This window comes from Chenopodium quinoa, unplaced genomic scaffold (assembly GCF_001683475.1).
Source record: "Chenopodium quinoa cultivar QQ74 unplaced genomic scaffold, ASM168347v1, whole genome shotgun sequence".
NCBI lineage: Eukaryota > Viridiplantae > Streptophyta > Magnoliopsida > Caryophyllales > Amaranthaceae > Chenopodium > Chenopodium quinoa.
Genome location: NW_018745105.1, coordinates 1,736,713 through 1,755,626, shown reverse-complemented (window position 1 = coordinate 1,755,626; position 18,914 = coordinate 1,736,713). Strand labels below are relative to the sequence as shown.

General features: G+C 31.8%; 2 protein-coding genes across 2 annotated transcripts; both read right to left on the bottom strand.

Annotated features, from left to right (window-relative positions):
- Window positions 1-220: 220 nt before the first annotated feature.
- LOC110710007 (bidirectional sugar transporter SWEET9-like) lies at window positions 221-2,690 on the bottom strand. The gene is made up of 5 exons (XM_021888271.1): window positions 2,178-2,690; window positions 1,746-1,959; window positions 1,402-1,593; window positions 1,168-1,287; window positions 221-997 (listed from the first exon to the last, which is right to left on the bottom strand). Exons 1-5 carry the CDS (start codon window positions 2,267-2,269, stop codon window positions 647-649), a joined length of 969 nt encoding a protein of 322 aa, XP_021743963.1. The 5' UTR covers window positions 2,270-2,690; the 3' UTR covers window positions 221-646.
- A 12,527-nt stretch (window positions 2,691-15,217) lies between these two features.
- Window positions 15,218-18,516, bottom strand: LOC110710002. The gene is made up of 4 exons (XM_021888264.1): window positions 18,398-18,516; window positions 16,471-16,767; window positions 16,265-16,381; window positions 15,218-15,881 (listed from the first exon to the last, which is right to left on the bottom strand). Exons 2-4 carry the CDS (start codon window positions 16,663-16,665, stop codon window positions 15,627-15,629), a joined length of 567 nt encoding a protein of 188 aa, XP_021743956.1. The 5' UTR covers window positions 16,666-16,767; window positions 18,398-18,516; the 3' UTR covers window positions 15,218-15,626.
- Window positions 18,517-18,914: the final 398 nt, after the last annotated feature.

Genomic DNA, 18,914 nt, shown 5'->3' with positions numbered 1-18,914 from the left:
TACTAACTACCATATTAATTGGTGAGAGTTTCTCTAGGTAATCAACATGAAAGAGATCATTAGAGTGTTGAAAGTTTAGTCAAGTAATAAAACAAAAATAAATTACCAAACTTTGATAACAAGAATTTAAGATTGTTGAGAGTAAGATTTATTTCACTTTATAATTTTTCATATGGCTTTCAATTAACGCTTAATTCACGTACTAAAAGAATGAAAAATATATCAAAGCTAAGATTTTTTTTGGGGGGGCAAATGATAGTTTCAATTGAATTAAGAAGTGCTTGGTAGTTGGTACAAGTACAATAAAGTCTACATAAAAATAATTATATTTACTACTAAAATGAAATCTATCTACCCCCTATAACTTCTTGTAATGAAATTATTAACCTAGTTAGAGAAATACATGGAAAATTAAATAAAAAAAGTACATTGAAATAAAATCTAGAAACATCATAAAATATACATCAAATAAATAATTTTAGCCTCCCTATATTTTCTCCTCCATTTTTTCCAAACACATCCATGTCACCTTTTGTTTCCTTTTATTGCTCCCTTTATATTCCATTTGTGATTAATGGACCCACCAACATTTTTTATGCATCATCTTTCATCAACATAGCATATATAGTGTGGACACCCAAGATACTTAGCATGCACCTTCTCCACGTGGCGCATTGCCATTGGTCGCTTTCCCATTAATTTCCTTAACAATATTGTTATCAACCTCATTATTATTATTATTGTTGTTGTTCACCTCAACCATCTCCTCTACAATAACTTCAATAGCTTCAGCTGGCCTATTTTGTTGCTCATTTTGCTCAATTTTCTCAACTTTTCCAAGCTTTATATCAACAGCTAACTCTTGAAGTTGCATGATATCTGTTTCTTTTATCATGAGATCTCCATTGTTGTTGTTTAGCTTCTTCTTTGAATCCTTGTATATGATGTATAGTATCATTTGTACAATCCCAAAGGCAAACCCAAGGATGTTCGGCAACTGCAATAGATAACAACATTTCAAATAAATATCAGTTGTCACGTTAATAGTTCAAAATATATATAATATATTTTATATGTTTATATATATGTTGTTAACGTAATGATTAATTCTAGATGTTAAGAGTACTAAAATGGGAAAATATCATTAGAATGGATAAAGTTACTTACAGCAATGTAGAAGTCCTTAATGAGTAATCCATAAAAGAACCACATAATCGCACAAAGTGTGAGGGAAAATGATAGCCAAAATGGCATGAATTCTACACTCTTTGTCTTTATCACCATTCTCTGCAATTATTGCCATCAAAAGAAACATTATCAGTCAATATTCAATAATCATACATGCCTTAGATTTTTTTTTTTTTTTTTTTTTTTTTTTTGTAGTGAATAAAAATTACGTACCATAACACTAAGAGGAGCAGCAAAGACACAAACGGAGAAGATGCCACAGATCCATCCAACAACGCTTTCACGCATACCGCCTTTTGACAACATGTTGTGCTCATCCAATCCATGAGCAAACACCATGGTTGTAAGCACTATAAGCCCAAAAAACCCTACATTGAATAGTCCCAACAACTTGAATGTGTACACCTATACAAAATAAACCATTCATTAGAAAATGTTACAATTTTTGTAACTCGTGATACTCTCTCTGTCTCTAAAATTTCATGTTGTTACAGAACTTTCAGACATGGAGTTAGTATTTCATATGAATAAGATCGAGAATGAATTTGTGTAAGTACCTTGGCTTTTTTAGGAGCGTAAATGAGGTAGATAATGAGATAGGAGCCTTCAATAGCACAACCAATGGTGTTGATAGTAATGATCATAAAACCATTCTTTTCCTTAATGAAGGCATAGTACAACAATAGCATGGCACTAAATAGTGCAACTGAATATGGTATGGATTGAAACCCTAGTGTTGATTTCTTCTTGAATATCCTCCAAAATGTTGGCCTATATATACCCAAAAAAAACAAATAACATTAATCAAATATAATAAATAAACCAAGTCATATATATAGTACAACATATAAACTAATAAACATTATACTACTCCTTCCGTCTAGATTCATTTGTTACACTGTAGTCAGTTCTGACAATGATCAATTACAGTGTGAATCAACGTGACTATTAATTCTCGACAGAGTGAGTTGAGAGACGGGAGGACTTACAATGGAGCCAAGTAGACCCCAAAGGAAACAATGTTTCCAAGGATGCCAAAAAGAACGGATAATTCATGGAGTTGAGCAGCTGAGAATGCCATTTCAATAAGCTCAACCTTAGCTCCTTTTCTAATTAATGTGATTAGGGAATAGTAATTGTAATTAAGAAGAGGAGCTAAGGAGAGAAAAACTAGCTTAAAAAGCTAGAGAGAGAAAGATCTAGAGAGAGAAGAGCTTATTATGGCAACTGTGGCAAGAAAGAGTATGGAAGCATTGGTATTTATAGGAAGAATGACAAACGTATTGATGGCGTGTAAAAGAGAGAAAATGGAGAAATGTTTTTTTATTTTCTTTTTTTAATAATTGAATTTATTTAGTTATTAATACTTTAAAGCAATTTTTATTTTGTTGTATAGTAATGCAAAACAGCTCAACTAGCATGCATTAGCAATTAGCATTACATGGTAATTATTGTTGATTGTTTAATTTAACTTTTGATTGGTTTTATTAACTTTGCTTGCTTAACTAGCTTATGTTATTTAGCAACTTTCTCACGGAGGTTCCACGAATGATAGAGCTACTTAGTGGGTAATTCATCGTTTTACCTATATGCTAGGCATAGTTAATTAGTATTGAATGTAACTACGTTGGATTACACTTTTCGATTTGTAAGTAGATGTTTTCACGTTGAAAAAGTAATTACCAATCGAGTAAAATAATTTAATGACTGATGATATATCTACTTGGTGGTAATTTTATCATTTTACTTGTGTATCGCCGGTATATATATGCTAGGCATAATTAGTATTGAATGTAACTAGTATGGAATGTAACTGAATTGCATTGCACTATTTCGTTTTCTGAATAAGTATTGTCACGCGGTCACGTTAAATAAGTGATTACCGAATGGCAAGAATAACGGTTTTATGTTTTTATTTATCTCTTTAGAGACAAGCATTTTCTTTCTAGGCTGTAAGCAATAGGAGAAGTAAACGTACCAATCAAATACAGCTTCGTACTTTTAAAAATAAATTGACACTAGCTTTAATTGTAGTCCCTTGATTTAATTTTAATTTGTTACTATAGCTCCTTTAATTTTCTCGAGCATATGTTCTACGGTTTACGAATTCTCACTTTTAAGCGAGTTGATATTTGAGCTTGGACCAACAACACAGCTAGCACCTACTAACTTGTAATTCGGGTCTCCCAAAAACAAATAAAAATAAAAATATCTCCCGATATATTTTTAACGAACTCATAATAATTCTTCATTTATTTGTTGTATTTTGGTAGATTGGTATGATTTTATGGCAATATGGCTATATATAGCTGTCTTTTTTTAAAAAAAATAAAATAATAAATTAAATTGTTGCAAAATTAACTTTTTCTTCTACTACAATAATTTTTTTTTTACAAGAATTTGAAATCATTTCCCTTTATTAGACCTCATTATATATGAGTATACAATAAAACTTATTTGTAAATCCTATAAAACTTTGTGAACATATGTAGCAGAATTAATTTTCTCGTTGATATTTGAACTCAGAGAGTTTTTATGTGAATGTATCAAAACTTATTTTTATAATTATATCGTAATTGTATTTGTCTAATTTATTTCTGAACTTATGTTTGTGGAAATTTATACTAAGACTAATAAGACAATAAAAATTAAACACCATATTATATACTTAATCCGTTAATTAGAAACGTGCATGGTAGATTTTTCTGGCCTTTTATATATTAGAAGGATTATAATTTAGAATGACAAAATAGAATCATACAATGTTAGAATGTAAGAATACACCGGCCAAAACCATTTGATGTACTTAATAACTATTTTAAAGTTAGAAGGATCTACTATACTTGTAATTCAATTAATTTAGAATGTTATGTTCCCCTATATTTTGTATTATCTATTTATATGACTAGTACCCCAAATATATTAGTTACTAGAGTGATTACGTGTATTAGCAATAGCATAGATATTTTCAATTTATATAGAAAAATAACTTTGATAATCAAACCATTATACATCGTACTCCGTACTTCTAATCTTCTACTATTGTAATTGAGCAGAAAACTAAATTTAGGACTTCGAGTACCTTTTTTTTTTTTTTTTGGAAGCTGAATATGAATATTCAAAGTGATAATTATTTTCTTTAATTGTATCTTGGATATAAATTTAATTCAAAGGAAATACACTAAAACATTTTATGAAAAAGTATATTTCTTGAAAGAAATTAGAATAATTTTGTATATAAAAAACAATGGAATCTGAAAAGTTGGGACACAGGGCCACAAGGCAGGGCACAAAAGAAACAAGAAGCAGGGTGTTTTGTAATTTGACAGCTAGCTTTCTCAGAGGTTATCGGACTTGAAAGAAAGAATGGGCTAATTGCTCAACTTCAGTAACTAACCACTGATTTATTTACTGTATTTTTATTTAATTGAAGGGAAACACTGATTAATTTAAATTATTTAATTCAATCGAAATTACAGTTTTTTTTTTTTTTAAAGGAAATCGAAATTACAATCAAATGTATTTAATTAATAAGATCCCTGAACCATTTTTTTTTTAAGGGAATCAATCCATTCACTTCTTCGATTACTACCCCAAGCCGACTTTCTTATTTTCGGAGATGAAACCAGACAACATCATAAATATCAAGTATTATTTGATCTAATTTTAAGGACTCTATATTCTACTCCATATTAATTAAATGCAAGTCCATGCAACATCTTATCCTTTTCCCCCATTTTTAAACTTTAAGTGCAATAAACAACACAAACTTTAAGTGCAATAAACAACACAAACTTTGGAGGTTAGGTGCGATAATTAACATAAATGATTTCCGTTGCCGAAAATTTCACTAGATTGCGACAATTGTCAAAAAATAAAATTAACCCCTTCCCTTCACGTGTCTACTATAGTACTATATACTCCCTCCATTTTTAAATACTTGCTTCACTTTCCTTTTTCGTCTGTTTTTAAATACTTGCTGCATTTTCTTTTTTGGAAATCTTTTACAATATTAAATTCATTTCTTATACTGGTGGACCCAACATAATTCTCTCTCCTCCTATTCTTCCACTACTTTTGCTTTTTACAATTTTTTATTTTCTCAACTACCCCACTACCTCCATATTTTATTACTTTCTCCGATTTCTCCTAAAATTCCGCGCATGGAGAAATGGAGCAAGTATTTAAAAACGGAGGGAGTATAATATTTGTGATTGGGATTTGTCCAAAACTATCACACCAAACCTAAAATTACCCATAAGTCAATCAAAATAATCATACAAAACCCTAATATGCATGTCTTCTCCATTATTTGTATCAAAACTTACTAAGGGTCTGTTTTGATTGAGCTGAACTGAACTGAACTTATTGGAGCTTAACTGAACTGAATTGAACTGAATATTTTATGAGAGAAGGAAATTAAAAACTGAACTGAACTGGATATTTTATGAGAGAAGGAAATTAAGAACTGAACTGGACCTGAACTGAACTTAATAGAGCTAAGCTAAGCTGAACTGAACTGAACTGAAAATAATCTGAAGAGAACAGGTCTTGAAGGAAAGAATGGTTGAGAGTCTTTGTCTTCGACCTTCAACTTAGTCTTCAAAGAATATAGTCTTTGGCCTCGTCTTATATATATATATATATATATATATATATATATATATATATATATATATATATATATATATATATATATATGAATGGTAACTTACCATCATCTAATTCATAGAGCATAATCGATTATCAAGTTTAGTGAATGTAGAAGTAATTTAAATTTCATTGAAAAAAAAATAGCCGGAGACCAGAAATCATTTATGTCATTTACCACACCCAATTCCCAAAATTTGTGTTGTTTATTGTTCCACTTAAAGTTCGTGAGGTTGAACGCACCCAAGCAATAATTTGTGTTGTTCTATCCAATATTGCCAAAATTAAAAATAACTATAAAGGCCGGGCCGAATTAAAGCGATAGAATACTACTGTAGAATACTAGTACAATCAAGCATGCCATGCATGAACTCAAACACTTCTTGCTAGCTACCCAATCTTACATAAACCTTGCTTTAGTTTCACCATTTAAATAATAAAATAATTATAACACGCACATTTGCAACACGGTTTAAGGGACTGTTCTCTTACGTTCAAATTCAGTTCAGTTCAATTCAGTTCAGCTCAATTCAGTTCAGTTCAGTTCAGCTCAATTCAGTTCAGTTCAGTTCAGTTCAACTCCTAATTTCCTTCTCTTATAAAATATTCAGTTCAGTTCAGTTCAGTTCAGTTCAGTTCAGCTCAGCTCAGCTCAGCTCAGCTCAGTTCAGTTCAGTTCAGTTCAGCTCAATTCAGTTCAGTTCAGTTCAGCTGAGTTCAGTCAATGAGAACAAGCCCTAAATTAATTTTTTTTTATAATTAGTTTTATGGAAAAAGAGGTTACTCTTATTAACGTATACGTGTATAAGTATTATATATTTAATTCTCAAAATAAAAAAGAATTTACTCGAACCAACCGATATTTTTTTTTTTTATGATTAATTGATAATACTCATATAATGAATCACAAACCAAATATGGTCACACACACCATACATTTTTCAATAATCTTCCTCTCAAGAATTTTGGAAAGGTGGAGAGAGTAGTGCACCATGTATCCAACTTCTAAAGGAATTGGAGATTAGAGGATTAGGATTTGGACTAGTCATTTATTTATTTGAATAATGTTGAAGCCAATATTTAATTTAATTGTTATTCTCATTCTAATAATTGAGTTTGAAAGAATTGGACTTCAAAATAAGAAAGGGAAATATGAAATCACCACTTTAAAACTTATAATGGCCACATCAAAATGCATGGCACCATCACAATTACTAATGGACGACGCAACCCTAGCCTCCCTACGTTCTTGTAATATTATCTCTCTAATATCTCAAACAAAATTCTGAAAATACAACCTTTAATTAGCTAGAATTTTTATAAACACATATTATATTTTCATTCACACATGTCTTAATCGATATGAGCACTCATTTGTACACAAACACTAACAAGAAAATTCTAATTTTTACCATATTATTCAAATCATGATATATTTGGTGTGCACATAAAAGCCCTTACTAAAATTGTTATTGTAGATATTTTTTGTAATTAGAAGTACATATTGCACCTTTAGACCTAATTTTATATTTTCAAATTAAAATCATGTTAAGATATTTTATATATTACTTATGTTCTTATTATGTGCAACAAAGTTATATTTTATGTCTCACAAATAATACTTATTGTTGTACATAATAAGAAACAAAGGTAGTATTTTAAATTAACTTACTAGAGAATATTGTTCAAGGAAATGTATAGTAAAATACTACATAGAAGCTACGGCTTGGGTGCAGTGATTACTAAATCGTGCTTTGTTTTCTAAAACAGCAATTTAAGAATGAATATGATTCTAAATAACTAATTATAAAGTAACACTTTTCAGGGCTTGACTTAGTATTGAAATTACTCAAATTAGTCAAGTGATTGAGAAAATAAATAGTGACTATTTCATTAACTAGGTTCTTTGATGGTGATTTTTGTACGTGAAGTATATAGTAGGGCTTGAATTGAAGCAAACTCTTGATTTTTCATATTGAAATTAAATGGTAGAGATGATGTTGATTGTGGCTATTGGTTAAAAATGATCAATAGAGTGGGGCCATGGTGGAATAAGACATGGCAAAAGAAGATTATCAAAGAGGAAAATATAGGAACGAAAAATCATGTGTGGTTTATTGATTTTAAGTAGCTGTTAGGTTATTATTTTTTTGTTTGTTTATGGGATTATTGGACAAAACATACCCTAACAATGTTGTTGATAATAAACGGTGTTAATAATAATTACGATTGACTATGAGACGAATTTAATTTATGAAGAGGTAACCAAGGTCGCATTATGTACAAGATATAAGTATATATAACTTGTAGCATAACTGCATAAGAACATTTCATGCCAAAATTTGTTTCACATGATATTTATAGAAATCATATTCAAATTAATTTATCTAATTATTTTTCTCTATTTTATTAAGTTTTGGTGAATTTAGCTTACAAGTTTAATTGAAAGAATGACAGACAATAAACCAACTACTTAGCTATCAAATTGTTATTTTAAATGCAAAATAATACATTTAAAGTAAACCAGGTAAGTTTGTATTTGTATCACGTGTAATACTATAATATGATGCATATTTCATAGTAGTGAATTAGTGATATAAGATGATGATTGAATCATACACTTGCACTAAAAGTCATTTTTTTTTTCTATATTTACGTAACGAAATTAACATTGTCAAAGCATATTATTATTAGTAATATTATTATATGCAATAAAGAAGTACGAATTATATAGAAAATAGAAAGAAGAAAGAAAGGAAGAAGCCCATAATATAGTTTCGGCCTTAGGGGGTGGCTCAATGCCTCAATGGTAAGGCTAAAGACAGAATAATATCTGTTATTCGGCGCAGTCAGGCCATTTCATTGTTATACCAAACTATTTTTCACATTTCTCTTTTTTATTTTTTTGAAACATGAAAAGAAAAAAAAGTTGATAATAATTTGTAGTGACGTAAAGTATGAAAACATGGACTAGAGAGAGACAAGGAAGAGCAAAGCAAGGCAGAAGAGTTGTGTACGGTTATTACTTTACTTTTTATTAATTTCTTTTTCTTTTTTTCCTTTATTTTATGTCTCTCCTTAATTGAGTAATCATAGTCCATGACCATGCACGTGACTCATAATATTAGACCGTTATGTTTAAATTGCTTAACCTTTTAAATTTTGCCTTACCAAAAATGTGATGTTTTGCCATGACTTATATTAGCTTGATTAGCAAACATGATTAAAGTTGAAGTGGTTCATGTTTTCGGGAGAGAAATTTATGCAGCAAATTGACTAGTTAATTAAGGAAGGATGACTCAATTAGATAAAATTAACCTTTCTTTCAAAAAAAAAAAAAAAAAAAAGATAAAAATAACATTTTGCTTTACTTTTAATTTAAATAAATAATATGTTATTTTATATGAACTTGATAAGAAAAGGTTAAAGTAGGTCCTGTTTTACTGGAAAAATTTATATAGCAAACTGGCTAGCTAATCAAGAAATGGTTAGACTTAAACATAATAACCTTTTTAAAATTGAAGTACCTTGGGACCTTGGTAAATATCTTACATAAAACCGAATATTAGTGGTGTGAATTTAATTTCCCCGTTTTGTTCCTCCATAGTGTAGTTTTTTTGTTCTTTTTCCTTGTACTATTTTATGTTTTATTTGGAGTTGTTCCACAATAAATATCATAAAAAAAGAAAATTATACATTATTTTTAATTTCTATATGTCCATGGCCAAATTATATTATGTTTTATGAAACTTCAATAATTATTTCTCACATTATATTTTTTGAAATTGTGAAGGCACTTTCTTGTTGAAGTTGTAGTAATGTGGTTTGTTTGCTAGTTGCTGCAAGATATTTAAGCTAAAAGCACAACTTGATTAGCTAGCTACTACTATAAAAATGGAGCTCAATATATACGAGCATATACATTATTACATTCCCTCTATTTTTCTTTATAAGCGTATCATGTTTAATTTTTCTCTATCTATATACTTTTTGATAATTTATTATTATTATTAATGTATAAATGTAATTGTTATTGCAAAAAAAAAAAAGTTATTGAATTAATAAATTAACAATACGTATATTCATAACGTTAACATTTTACTTGTATGATATTTACGAATAGAAAATTAAAACTATTTTAGAATATTGGTTAAGTTAAGCATTAACATGTATCACTTTATTAAAGTGATGCATTTATTTTATATCAAAACAAGTACATGACTATTTTAAAAGACATTTACTTCCTCCGTCCTTAGATTACATTTTTAGTTCTAACATTTATTTCTCACGTAATAGAGACAAGTAGAAATGTTAAAAGTAGAAATGTAATTTAGGAACGAGGGGACTAATAAACATTTTTATTGGCCCGGAGAATTTGAGTGGTGTAACTTTGCTTTGTTTGGTGCAAAACTTTTTGTAGTGACTGGTTTAAGTCTAGAGTTTGTTTTATTACTCTCTCCGTTTTTAAATACTTGTTTTATTTCTCTATACGCGGAGTTTTAGGAGAAAATTGGAGAAAGTAATAAAATATGGAGGTAGTGTGGTTAGTGGAAGAATAAAAAATTATAAAAAGCAAAAGTAGCGGAGAGAATTGGAGGAGAGAAAATATATGTTGGGACCACTAGGTGAGAGAAATTGATTAAATATTGTAAAAACTTTCCAAATAAGGAAATGAAGCAAGTAATTAAAAACGGCCGCAAATGAAAAGTGGAGCAAATAATTAAAAACGGAGTGAGTATTTGATTTTCGCTTTTTTTTTTTTTTTTTTTTTGTGGTTGTGGCTGGCCTGCTACTCTAGCTAGGTATGGTTTTTTTTTTTTTTAATATATTTATTTTTAATAATATTTTCTTCTAGTTTATTGCTTTATTTGTGGGTTATGCCTTGGGGTATTTATCGAGCGAGTCGATCACGAGCTGAAAGGTGTTCGACTCGACTCGAATTTTTTTTTTTACATGTGCTCAACTTGTGCTCACTAAAGTTTTGAGCCAATAAAACCTGCTCGACTCGTGCTCATGAAAGTTTCGAGTTGTTCGAATCGAGTCGAGTAGCTAATGATCTGCTCGTTTAAGTTTGACCCATTTATAATTATATGCCTTTATTTTTTTTCGTTAACTTTATATTTTTATCTTTTTAGTAATATATTTATTACTGTATTACTCTATCTTTTTTGATAATATAAATTAACATTTATTAAGTGTCAAATTTGTTTAAACATAGTAACTTTGTTTGTAAATTCTATAATAATAAAATATATTCGAGTTGCTCACGAGCTTATCGAGTCGAGTTAGAGCTTACTCAACTTGTGCTCGTAAACATCTCGAGTCGAGTCAAACTCGAGTGAAATTTTTACCGAGTCAAGTTCAAGTTGTTTGCAAGCTGCTCAACTAAATTAGCATCCCTAGTTAAATATGCCCCTACTCTCTTGTTAACATTCAAGACTTTGATTACTTAGTGTCCTTAATACGCAGTATATAATTTAGGTAACCAACTAAACATGACTTTTATGTTGTTCTAGCAGCAGCCAAGTGAATCCATGGTAAAAATTAGGAAAAATTAGAAAATAACACCACAAAAAAACTCAAATTTTGATTATAACACCACAATTAAAAAAAAAAACTTTTATTATAACATCACAAAATAATCCCAAAAATTGATTTCACCACCACTTAACGGTTTTTTTGAATGACATTCGTTAATGGGGTCCTAGAAGACACGTGTCAAGTAACTAGAGGTTTAAATAAATTAATAATAAAAAAACCCAACCCATAACCCAGCCAGCCCACGCCCTGCACCAGCCTCAGTCGCGATTGCCGCAAGCATCCCCTACTCCCACACCATATATCGAAAACCACCCCTTCAACCGCCGCTCCACCTCTTCTCCCCTTCCCCCTCTCCAAATCCACCCCAAGCGCTTTAAACTACCGCAAAACCCATACCTAACCGCCGCGAAATCCACCACCATTTCTCAAAGCGCCGCAAAATCTACACCCATTCCCCATTTCCGCAAAATCGGCGGCTGAAATTGACACATCGAGGGATGTCATGGTCGATTTCGACCGTTTTGAGGGTGAAAGGTAAGGAAAGATGGTTTTTTGGGGTTGATGTTGCGGTGGGTAGGTGGTGATTTGTGGTGGTTAGTCAGGATGGTTCGGGTGGTTTTTGGGGAGGGGGGAGAGAGGAAGGGAGGGTTTCGCCGGTTTTTATGGGGGAAGGGGATGGCGGTGGCTTAGGTTAGGCTGTTGGCACGGCTGGGAAAGGTGGTGCCGCTAGTGGTGGGGCTGGCTGGGTTTGGGTTTTTTCTTTTTTCTTTTTTTTTTATTAATTTTTTTAAAAACCCAATAGACATTTGACACGTGTCTATTATGCCCCCATTAACGGATTTCATCCAAAAATCTGTTACAAGGTGGTGAAATCAAAATTTTGAGGGTTTTTTTTTTTTTTTTTATTGTCGTGTTATAATAAAAATTTACGAGGCGTTTGGATTGTGGGAATGGGAGTTTGGGGATTAAAAGGTGGGAATGAAATTGAGAATTAATTGATGGGAATACATGAAAATATGTCAATACCTTGTTTGGATGGTGGGTGAGAATATATAGGGAATAAATAACAAATTTTACCAAAATACCCTTACTAAGATTATTATTTCATTCTTTTCATTAATGGCAAAAATGTCATTTTTCCCCTATTCTTATTCTCATCCATTTATTACCTACCCTCCCTAGTAGAGATGGCAATGGATCGGAGGTGGGTCGGGTGATGCTTCATCCGCCTCCATCCACCAATGATCCATCCATCACCCGACCCATCCATCACCTAATTTTTTTTTCATCCACATCCGATCCATCCGTTATCCATGGATGAATCGGGTGGATCGGGTGATAATTCGGGTTTGCAATGTCTCGAGGATTGCAATGCATCTCTTTGGAACAAAATTGGGCAAGAAAGAAACAAAGTGTTAGTGGGAAAAAGTTTAAATTTGAGTCAGGTGTACTCTTTCGATCATAACTTTTGATATATAAATGATAATACAGTGATTCCAATTGCATTGGAAACTAGACTTGAAGATCTTTCCAAAAAAAGGTCACACGTAAAAATCGGATAAGAAACGCAAAAGTTATGGCCTGTCAACGTTGACTAAGTTTGCTGACGCGTAAGCGCGCCCGATCGGGCGAGCTCTGCCCGATCGAATACGAGTGCAGTTCCAGCATGAATGAAGCCTTCTCTAGCTCAAAATCTGCACAAAAACAAACTCCCACAAGCATTAGTTACACTCTCCTTACCTCTCTAAAAAAAATAATAAAATAAAATAAAACACACACACAAAAATAAGAAAAAACTAAACTAAAAAGCAAATTAAAGTACGGGTTGCCTCCCGCAAAGCGCTAGTTTATCAAGGTCTCGCTCGACCATACACCTTCTCTCAATCGGAAGAATTCAACGCCTTGAGTAACTTATCAAACGCTCCTGCAAACATTTCATTAAACACTATATAGGGCTTAATTGCAAGCACATTAATCCCTAAAAAGAAAAGGTTAGGAGCGCATAAAGAGAACTCAAGGTAGAAGGAAAAATCAAAAGAGAGAGATGAAAATACACCATAACCTTCTACTTCCTCCGTTAAAAATTTAGAATTAATAGAACGAACATGGAGGTAGTCATTGTCTTTATCATCCAATAATGACTTGAAAATTTTACCCTCACTAATAACCTCATCATCAACAAAGGAATTTTCAACCACCGTTTCTACAACTAATGGTATTTTAATCACTGGTTCGTCAACCAATGATGTTTCAACCACAAATTCTATAACCGATGGTTCTTCATCCTCAATAACATTCGTATTATTATAGTGTCCGTAAACTTTTTCATCAAGAGCCTTCCAATAACTTTCATTAGCAATTAATCGTTTCCGAATATGATCATATGTATATGGAAAGACTCTAAAATCATCCGGAGCACGCACAAAAAACTCACTATAAGGGCATTCAGGATTTTCATGACAAAGATGTTGACAACTACAGTATTTAGGTGCTGCATAAAAATTATATAATTCTTGTAGTGGCGTAAGCATGGATATTTTCAACTCATAAACAAAAAAAATTAAATATTAAAAAAAAAATTAAAAATAATCTAGACTCTAATAATAATTAGAAATAAAAATAAAACCGTTTCCCCGACAACGGCGCCAAATTTTGACAGGGTAAAGTCGTATCCCCTAATCAAAAGTAAATACCTAAGTCCTCTAACTAAAGTAGATAGGGAAGTAGGGTCGATCTCCACAGGGAAACAAGTCATTTTACTCCTAATTAATTATTATAATCCAAATTATCTAAGTAACCAATATTTATATTTGAGTATGAAACTAAACTACAAAGAATAGGAATAGGGAGAAAACAATATATAAAAGGATCTAGGGCATAGGTTCACTAATAAATAATACTCCAGGGTAGAATATAATAATCATTCATCAATGCATATATTAATCAGATTATAAAGGGCTTTCGCTACGTATTATAATCACACAATTAATTTACCGGTATTAAATCTCATCTTTCGAATCTCGAATTAACCATTTATAAATTAACCTGCCTATTGAAACTAGACCTAAACATTAATTCTCATCTGTCGAATCTCGAATCAATATTGTTAAACTCATGCATAAAAGATCAGGCCTAATCTAGTCACAGAGCATTAAATCAATCAATAGGAAATTAATCTAGCATTGATAATTAACAACAACAAATTACCCTTTCATATTATTTATGGATCCCCTTAAACCCTAGAAATAAAACTACTCACACATATTAAAAACTAAAATAATCAAAGCAATAAAATAAATCATGATGAAAGGAACACTACAAGAAAAAGGGTAATTAGCGACGGCCAAAGTAGTCACAAATCCGTCGCAAAAATGGATTTGCGACGGATTTGCAACTACTTTGGTTCGTTGCCAAAGACCTCGTCGCAAATCCATTTTTGCGACTAATTTTTGGATAGTCGCAAATTTAGCGACGGATTTGCAACGCCTTTGCAACTACCATTTAGCGACTAACTTTCAAATTTTAGCAACTAAATTATTTTCCGTCGAGACTAAACTTTTGCGACTACGTAGACTAGTTTAATTGCGATGGATTTGCGACTACTGAGACTAATGTTTTTTGCGACAGATTAGCAACTACTTACGAAACAAATTTTTGCAACTACAAACTAATTATTTGTGACAGATTAGCGACTACTGAGACTAATGATTTTGCAACTAACCAATCAGTCTCTAAACCAAATTTGCAGTCGCTAAATATTTGCGACTGACGATCAATATTTGTGACCATAATTTAGCGACAACCAATATAATTCACAAAAAAGGTACCCACAAATATATTCAAATAACCAAAATGTTAATTTTATTCAAATATCCAAAATATCAATCAATTTTGTATCAATGTATTAAAAAACAATATTTAACTCATTAGACTAATTGTTCCAAAAGTCACCTCCCATATAAAAAAAAGCTACTTCAAACAAGAATTAATGACAATGTAAAAGACCAGTTGTTCATAAAATTACCACCAAGAAAATAAAAATCACTTAGTTGTATCACGAGAGCGGGTGACTGCAGGCGTAGGAGGCTTATAAGGACGGTAAACTTGTTTTACAAGTGATGCCATTTCCTGCATTATTTTTTGCATAGCTAATTTTTCCTTCTTCCATGTAGCTTTTTCGATCTCATGATTTTCGACGAATTCCTTAGCACATTTTAAGCTCTCTGCCGCTATTTTTTGGCTTTATTCTACCTTGTTATGGTTTTTTCCGCCATCTTCTTTAGTTCGTCAACTTGAGAACTTAATTGAAAAATCATGGAAGGAGTGGAAGATGATGCAGTAGATTGAGAAGTAGGATCACTCTTGTAATACATTTGTGAAGCACTCCCTAAACCGTAGACTTTTCCTTTCTTTTGCCCACCTACAACCTCCAAATAGACTTTGTCGGGGTTTATCTCAATTCCTTTGTTCTTATATTCCTCAAGTTTTTCCATATATTCTCCCTGCATTAAGATATGTATTAGTAACTATGATCTCAAATGTTAATACTTAAAAAGACTAAAAACATCAAAAAAAAAAAAAAAAGTTAAAATAAAAAATGCAAGACTTATAGCAAAATAATTTATGTAAGCAGTTATTAGTAAAAATTTCGGCAGAGTCTCCTTTGTAAATTGAAGAATCCCCTCCTATAGGGTATGGCTTCAAAATAAACCTGTCTCAATTCACATTGTGCCATACCACATTAATCATATGATTAATGCCGACAAATCATTCTCATCCTCCAACTCAATCACACAAACAAATAAACAATCTATAATATCTCCAAACATTAATTACCATATATAAATTTTTTTAATCTTAGCAAAATATAGAAGTATACTCATACCATGACTTTTTGAGACTTGTCACCCATCAATTCAACTTCATCATTGGCCACAAAAACAGAATGAGTGCTCTCATAAACTTCAGCAGCAGTTGGTAAAATTCCATCCTTTTTCTTTGCTTTTAGCACTAAAAAAAATACAACAAAATTTTCTACTTGCTTCAATCTTATATAAAATCATAAGTTTGCTGCTAAAATCATACACTTACCATTTTTTTAACCACTTGAGGAGTAGATATGCTACCTTGGCGATGGCCAAGGTCAAACTTCTCTAATGTTTGGCCAGATAACCGATTATCTCTTGCTTGGTTAGAACGTTTCAGAAAATCAGGATGCTTACGCTTATTTATGAATTCAGCTCGAACATTGTCAGTCATGAAACTAACTTCCTTATGGAGAGGCATTTTGTAAACTTGGTTCAATGTGCCCCTAAGTCGGTCCCCAGCTTTTTTGTCAAATTCTCTCCTAGCCTTAGCATCGAACTCAGTTCTCCAAGTATATGTACGCTGCACATAATTAACATGTAAAGCTTATAATTTTAACTCAAAATAGCATATTATACATAAATAGCATATTATACATAAATAATTAACATACAGAGTTATATGCATTAATTTAACAGTTGTCTGCTACCTATATGGTTTAAAAAATTTGTTACTGTTTTTATGAAGCTTTGTGCTTAGTATTTTTTATATGTAAATAATCTGTGGTAATGATTATGCAACACTCAACTTAGATCAATGCAAGAATAAAATAGAAAAGCAATAAAGAACAGAACATTGAGGGAAATAGGTAGGAGACAGAAATAACAGCAGGTTCAGAACAGCAACAACAACAAGCCGTGGCTAAGGCAAGGTCAGGTAGAGGACCGTTGAAACAGGGCAGACAAGGCAGCTTTGGTCATTTGTTTGCACTATGCTAAAAGAGGAAGAGGACAAGAGTAGTCTCTGGTGGGATTAGAAGTGTTGCTGCTGTGGGTCGTGGCTGTTGGAGGTGCCCTGCTACTGGCACTGTGCGCATCAACACTGATGCAGCGGTGTTGGAAGGGTGGGGTGTAAGCTTGGGGGCTGTGATTAGGGACTCTAATGGCATCATTATGGCTGTGATGGTTCGTAGTATGAGTGCTCAGGTCCGTGTGGCTATGACAGAGGCTTTGAAAGCACGAATGGGGGTGGTTTTGGCTATGATAGAGTGCCGAAGTGATTTGGGATGCAACACCGTTTGAAACAAGGTTGGAGAAAGCACTTGAAAAAGAAGGCAGTGGTGAACTTTCTAATTTGTGAAAAGGAAAAAGAAGGCAGTGCCGAAGTAATTTGTGAGGTAAAATTCACCTCTTCCCCAGCTTTTCTTTGGATTCAAATGACCAAATCTGAAATACCCTATGCTTAAAATAAATCCCAGAGTTTGAAATAAAATGAAATAAATTTTACAAAAGAAATAAATCAAACTAAGCATTCAAACATAAACTAAGCTAAAATTACCAACATTGTATTGTTGTAATGTTTGCAATACATTGTATTGTATCTCCAAACTGGGGAATCCTAGAATAAATATTTCCCCAGTTTGAAATAAATCCCAGGGTAAAAATTTTAGATTCTCTTCTATATAGTGTAATAAACTGAAATTCTGGGCAAAAATAAGAGGGAGATGAACTTGATTGATTATATGAGAATTACCGAAGATATAATTGATATTGAGCTTTTGAGAGTATCTCTCTCAGGTACAAATTAAAACTAAAATGAAACTTGATAAAATTCTTCATCATTTATGTCTTCCTAATTCCTCTGATTATAGTTTAACTGATCTTCCTCTTCTTTCTGCTAAAGCTACTACTTTTAATAGAATTGTAATGCAATTCCTAATTTGTCCATCCCCGAACCAGCTATCCCCAATGCATTACACATAGCAAACATGTCGTAAAACTGCAGAATTCAATATTCTAGAGACGTGTTCTAGGATAAACCAGATTAAATTTGCAATTGGCGGTCAAACAAAATCAATTCAATCTTCGCAATAAACCAGATTAAATTCAAAAAATTGGAAAAGTACTCAATGATAACCCTAAATCGCAATTAGCAAATTGCAATATGAGAATTATTGAATGGACACTAGGAAAAGGAAGCATGCGTAACTAACCGGGGAGGAGATGGATGGCGCAACGGTGACAGATGAAGACGACGACGGTTTGATCTGAAGTTCTGAATTGAACTGTTCTGGCCTTCGTTTTCTGTTTTTTTTTTTTTGTGAGGATGAAGAGTATCGAGTAGCACTGTTCGTGAATAAGGAGTGATATAATTTTTTTTGTTTTAGGAAGGAGTGATATATTTGTTTATTGTGTTTTTTGGCGGCAACAACTTATTATACTACTTTTACTAAGGGTTTTTATATTTTCGTACCAAAAAAAAAAACTTATTATATATTAACTTATTAAGGGTTTTAATTCCTTTTTAATAAATTTTTAAAAAAATAGTAGCAACTACCATGTTAGTTGCAATATTAGTCGCTAATTTTTTTAAAAAAATTGTTTCAAATTTGTTAGCCTTAGCAACTGCAATTTAGTCGCAAAAAGTTGTAAGAATGTCGCAGATTAGCGACTGCATAGCAACTATTATAAAATATGTTGCAAAATTTGCGACTACTCACTTTTTGCAGT

What these genes read in the sequence shown, in the direction of transcription:
- LOC110710007 (XM_021888271.1), bottom strand. Translation starts at nt 2,269, where the DNA reads ATGGCATTCTCAGCTGCTCAACTCCATGAATTATCCGTTCTTTTTGGC. An exon ending in ACGCTCCTAAAAAAGCCAAG is followed by an intron (nt 1,594 to 1,745) that starts GTACTTACACAA and finishes TATTTTGTATAG; the next exon opens with GTGTACACATTCAAGTTGTT. An exon ending in TTAAGGACTTCTACATTGCT is followed by an intron (nt 998 to 1,167) that starts GTAAGTAACTTT and finishes TATCTATTGCAG; the next exon opens with TTGCCGAACATCCTTGGGTT.
- LOC110710002 (XM_021888264.1), bottom strand. Translation starts at nt 16,665, where the DNA reads ATGCCTCTCCATAAGGAAGTTAGTTTCATGACTGACAATGTTCGAGCT. An exon ending in CTCAAGTGGTTAAAAAAATG is followed by an intron (nt 16,382 to 16,470) that starts GTAAGTGTATGA and finishes TTAGTGCTAAAA; the next exon opens with GCAAAGAAAAAGGATGGAAT. An exon ending in ACAAGTCTCAAAAAGTCATG is followed by an intron (nt 15,882 to 16,264) that starts GTATGAGTATAC and finishes ATCTTAATGCAG; the next exon opens with GGAGAATATATGGAAAAACT.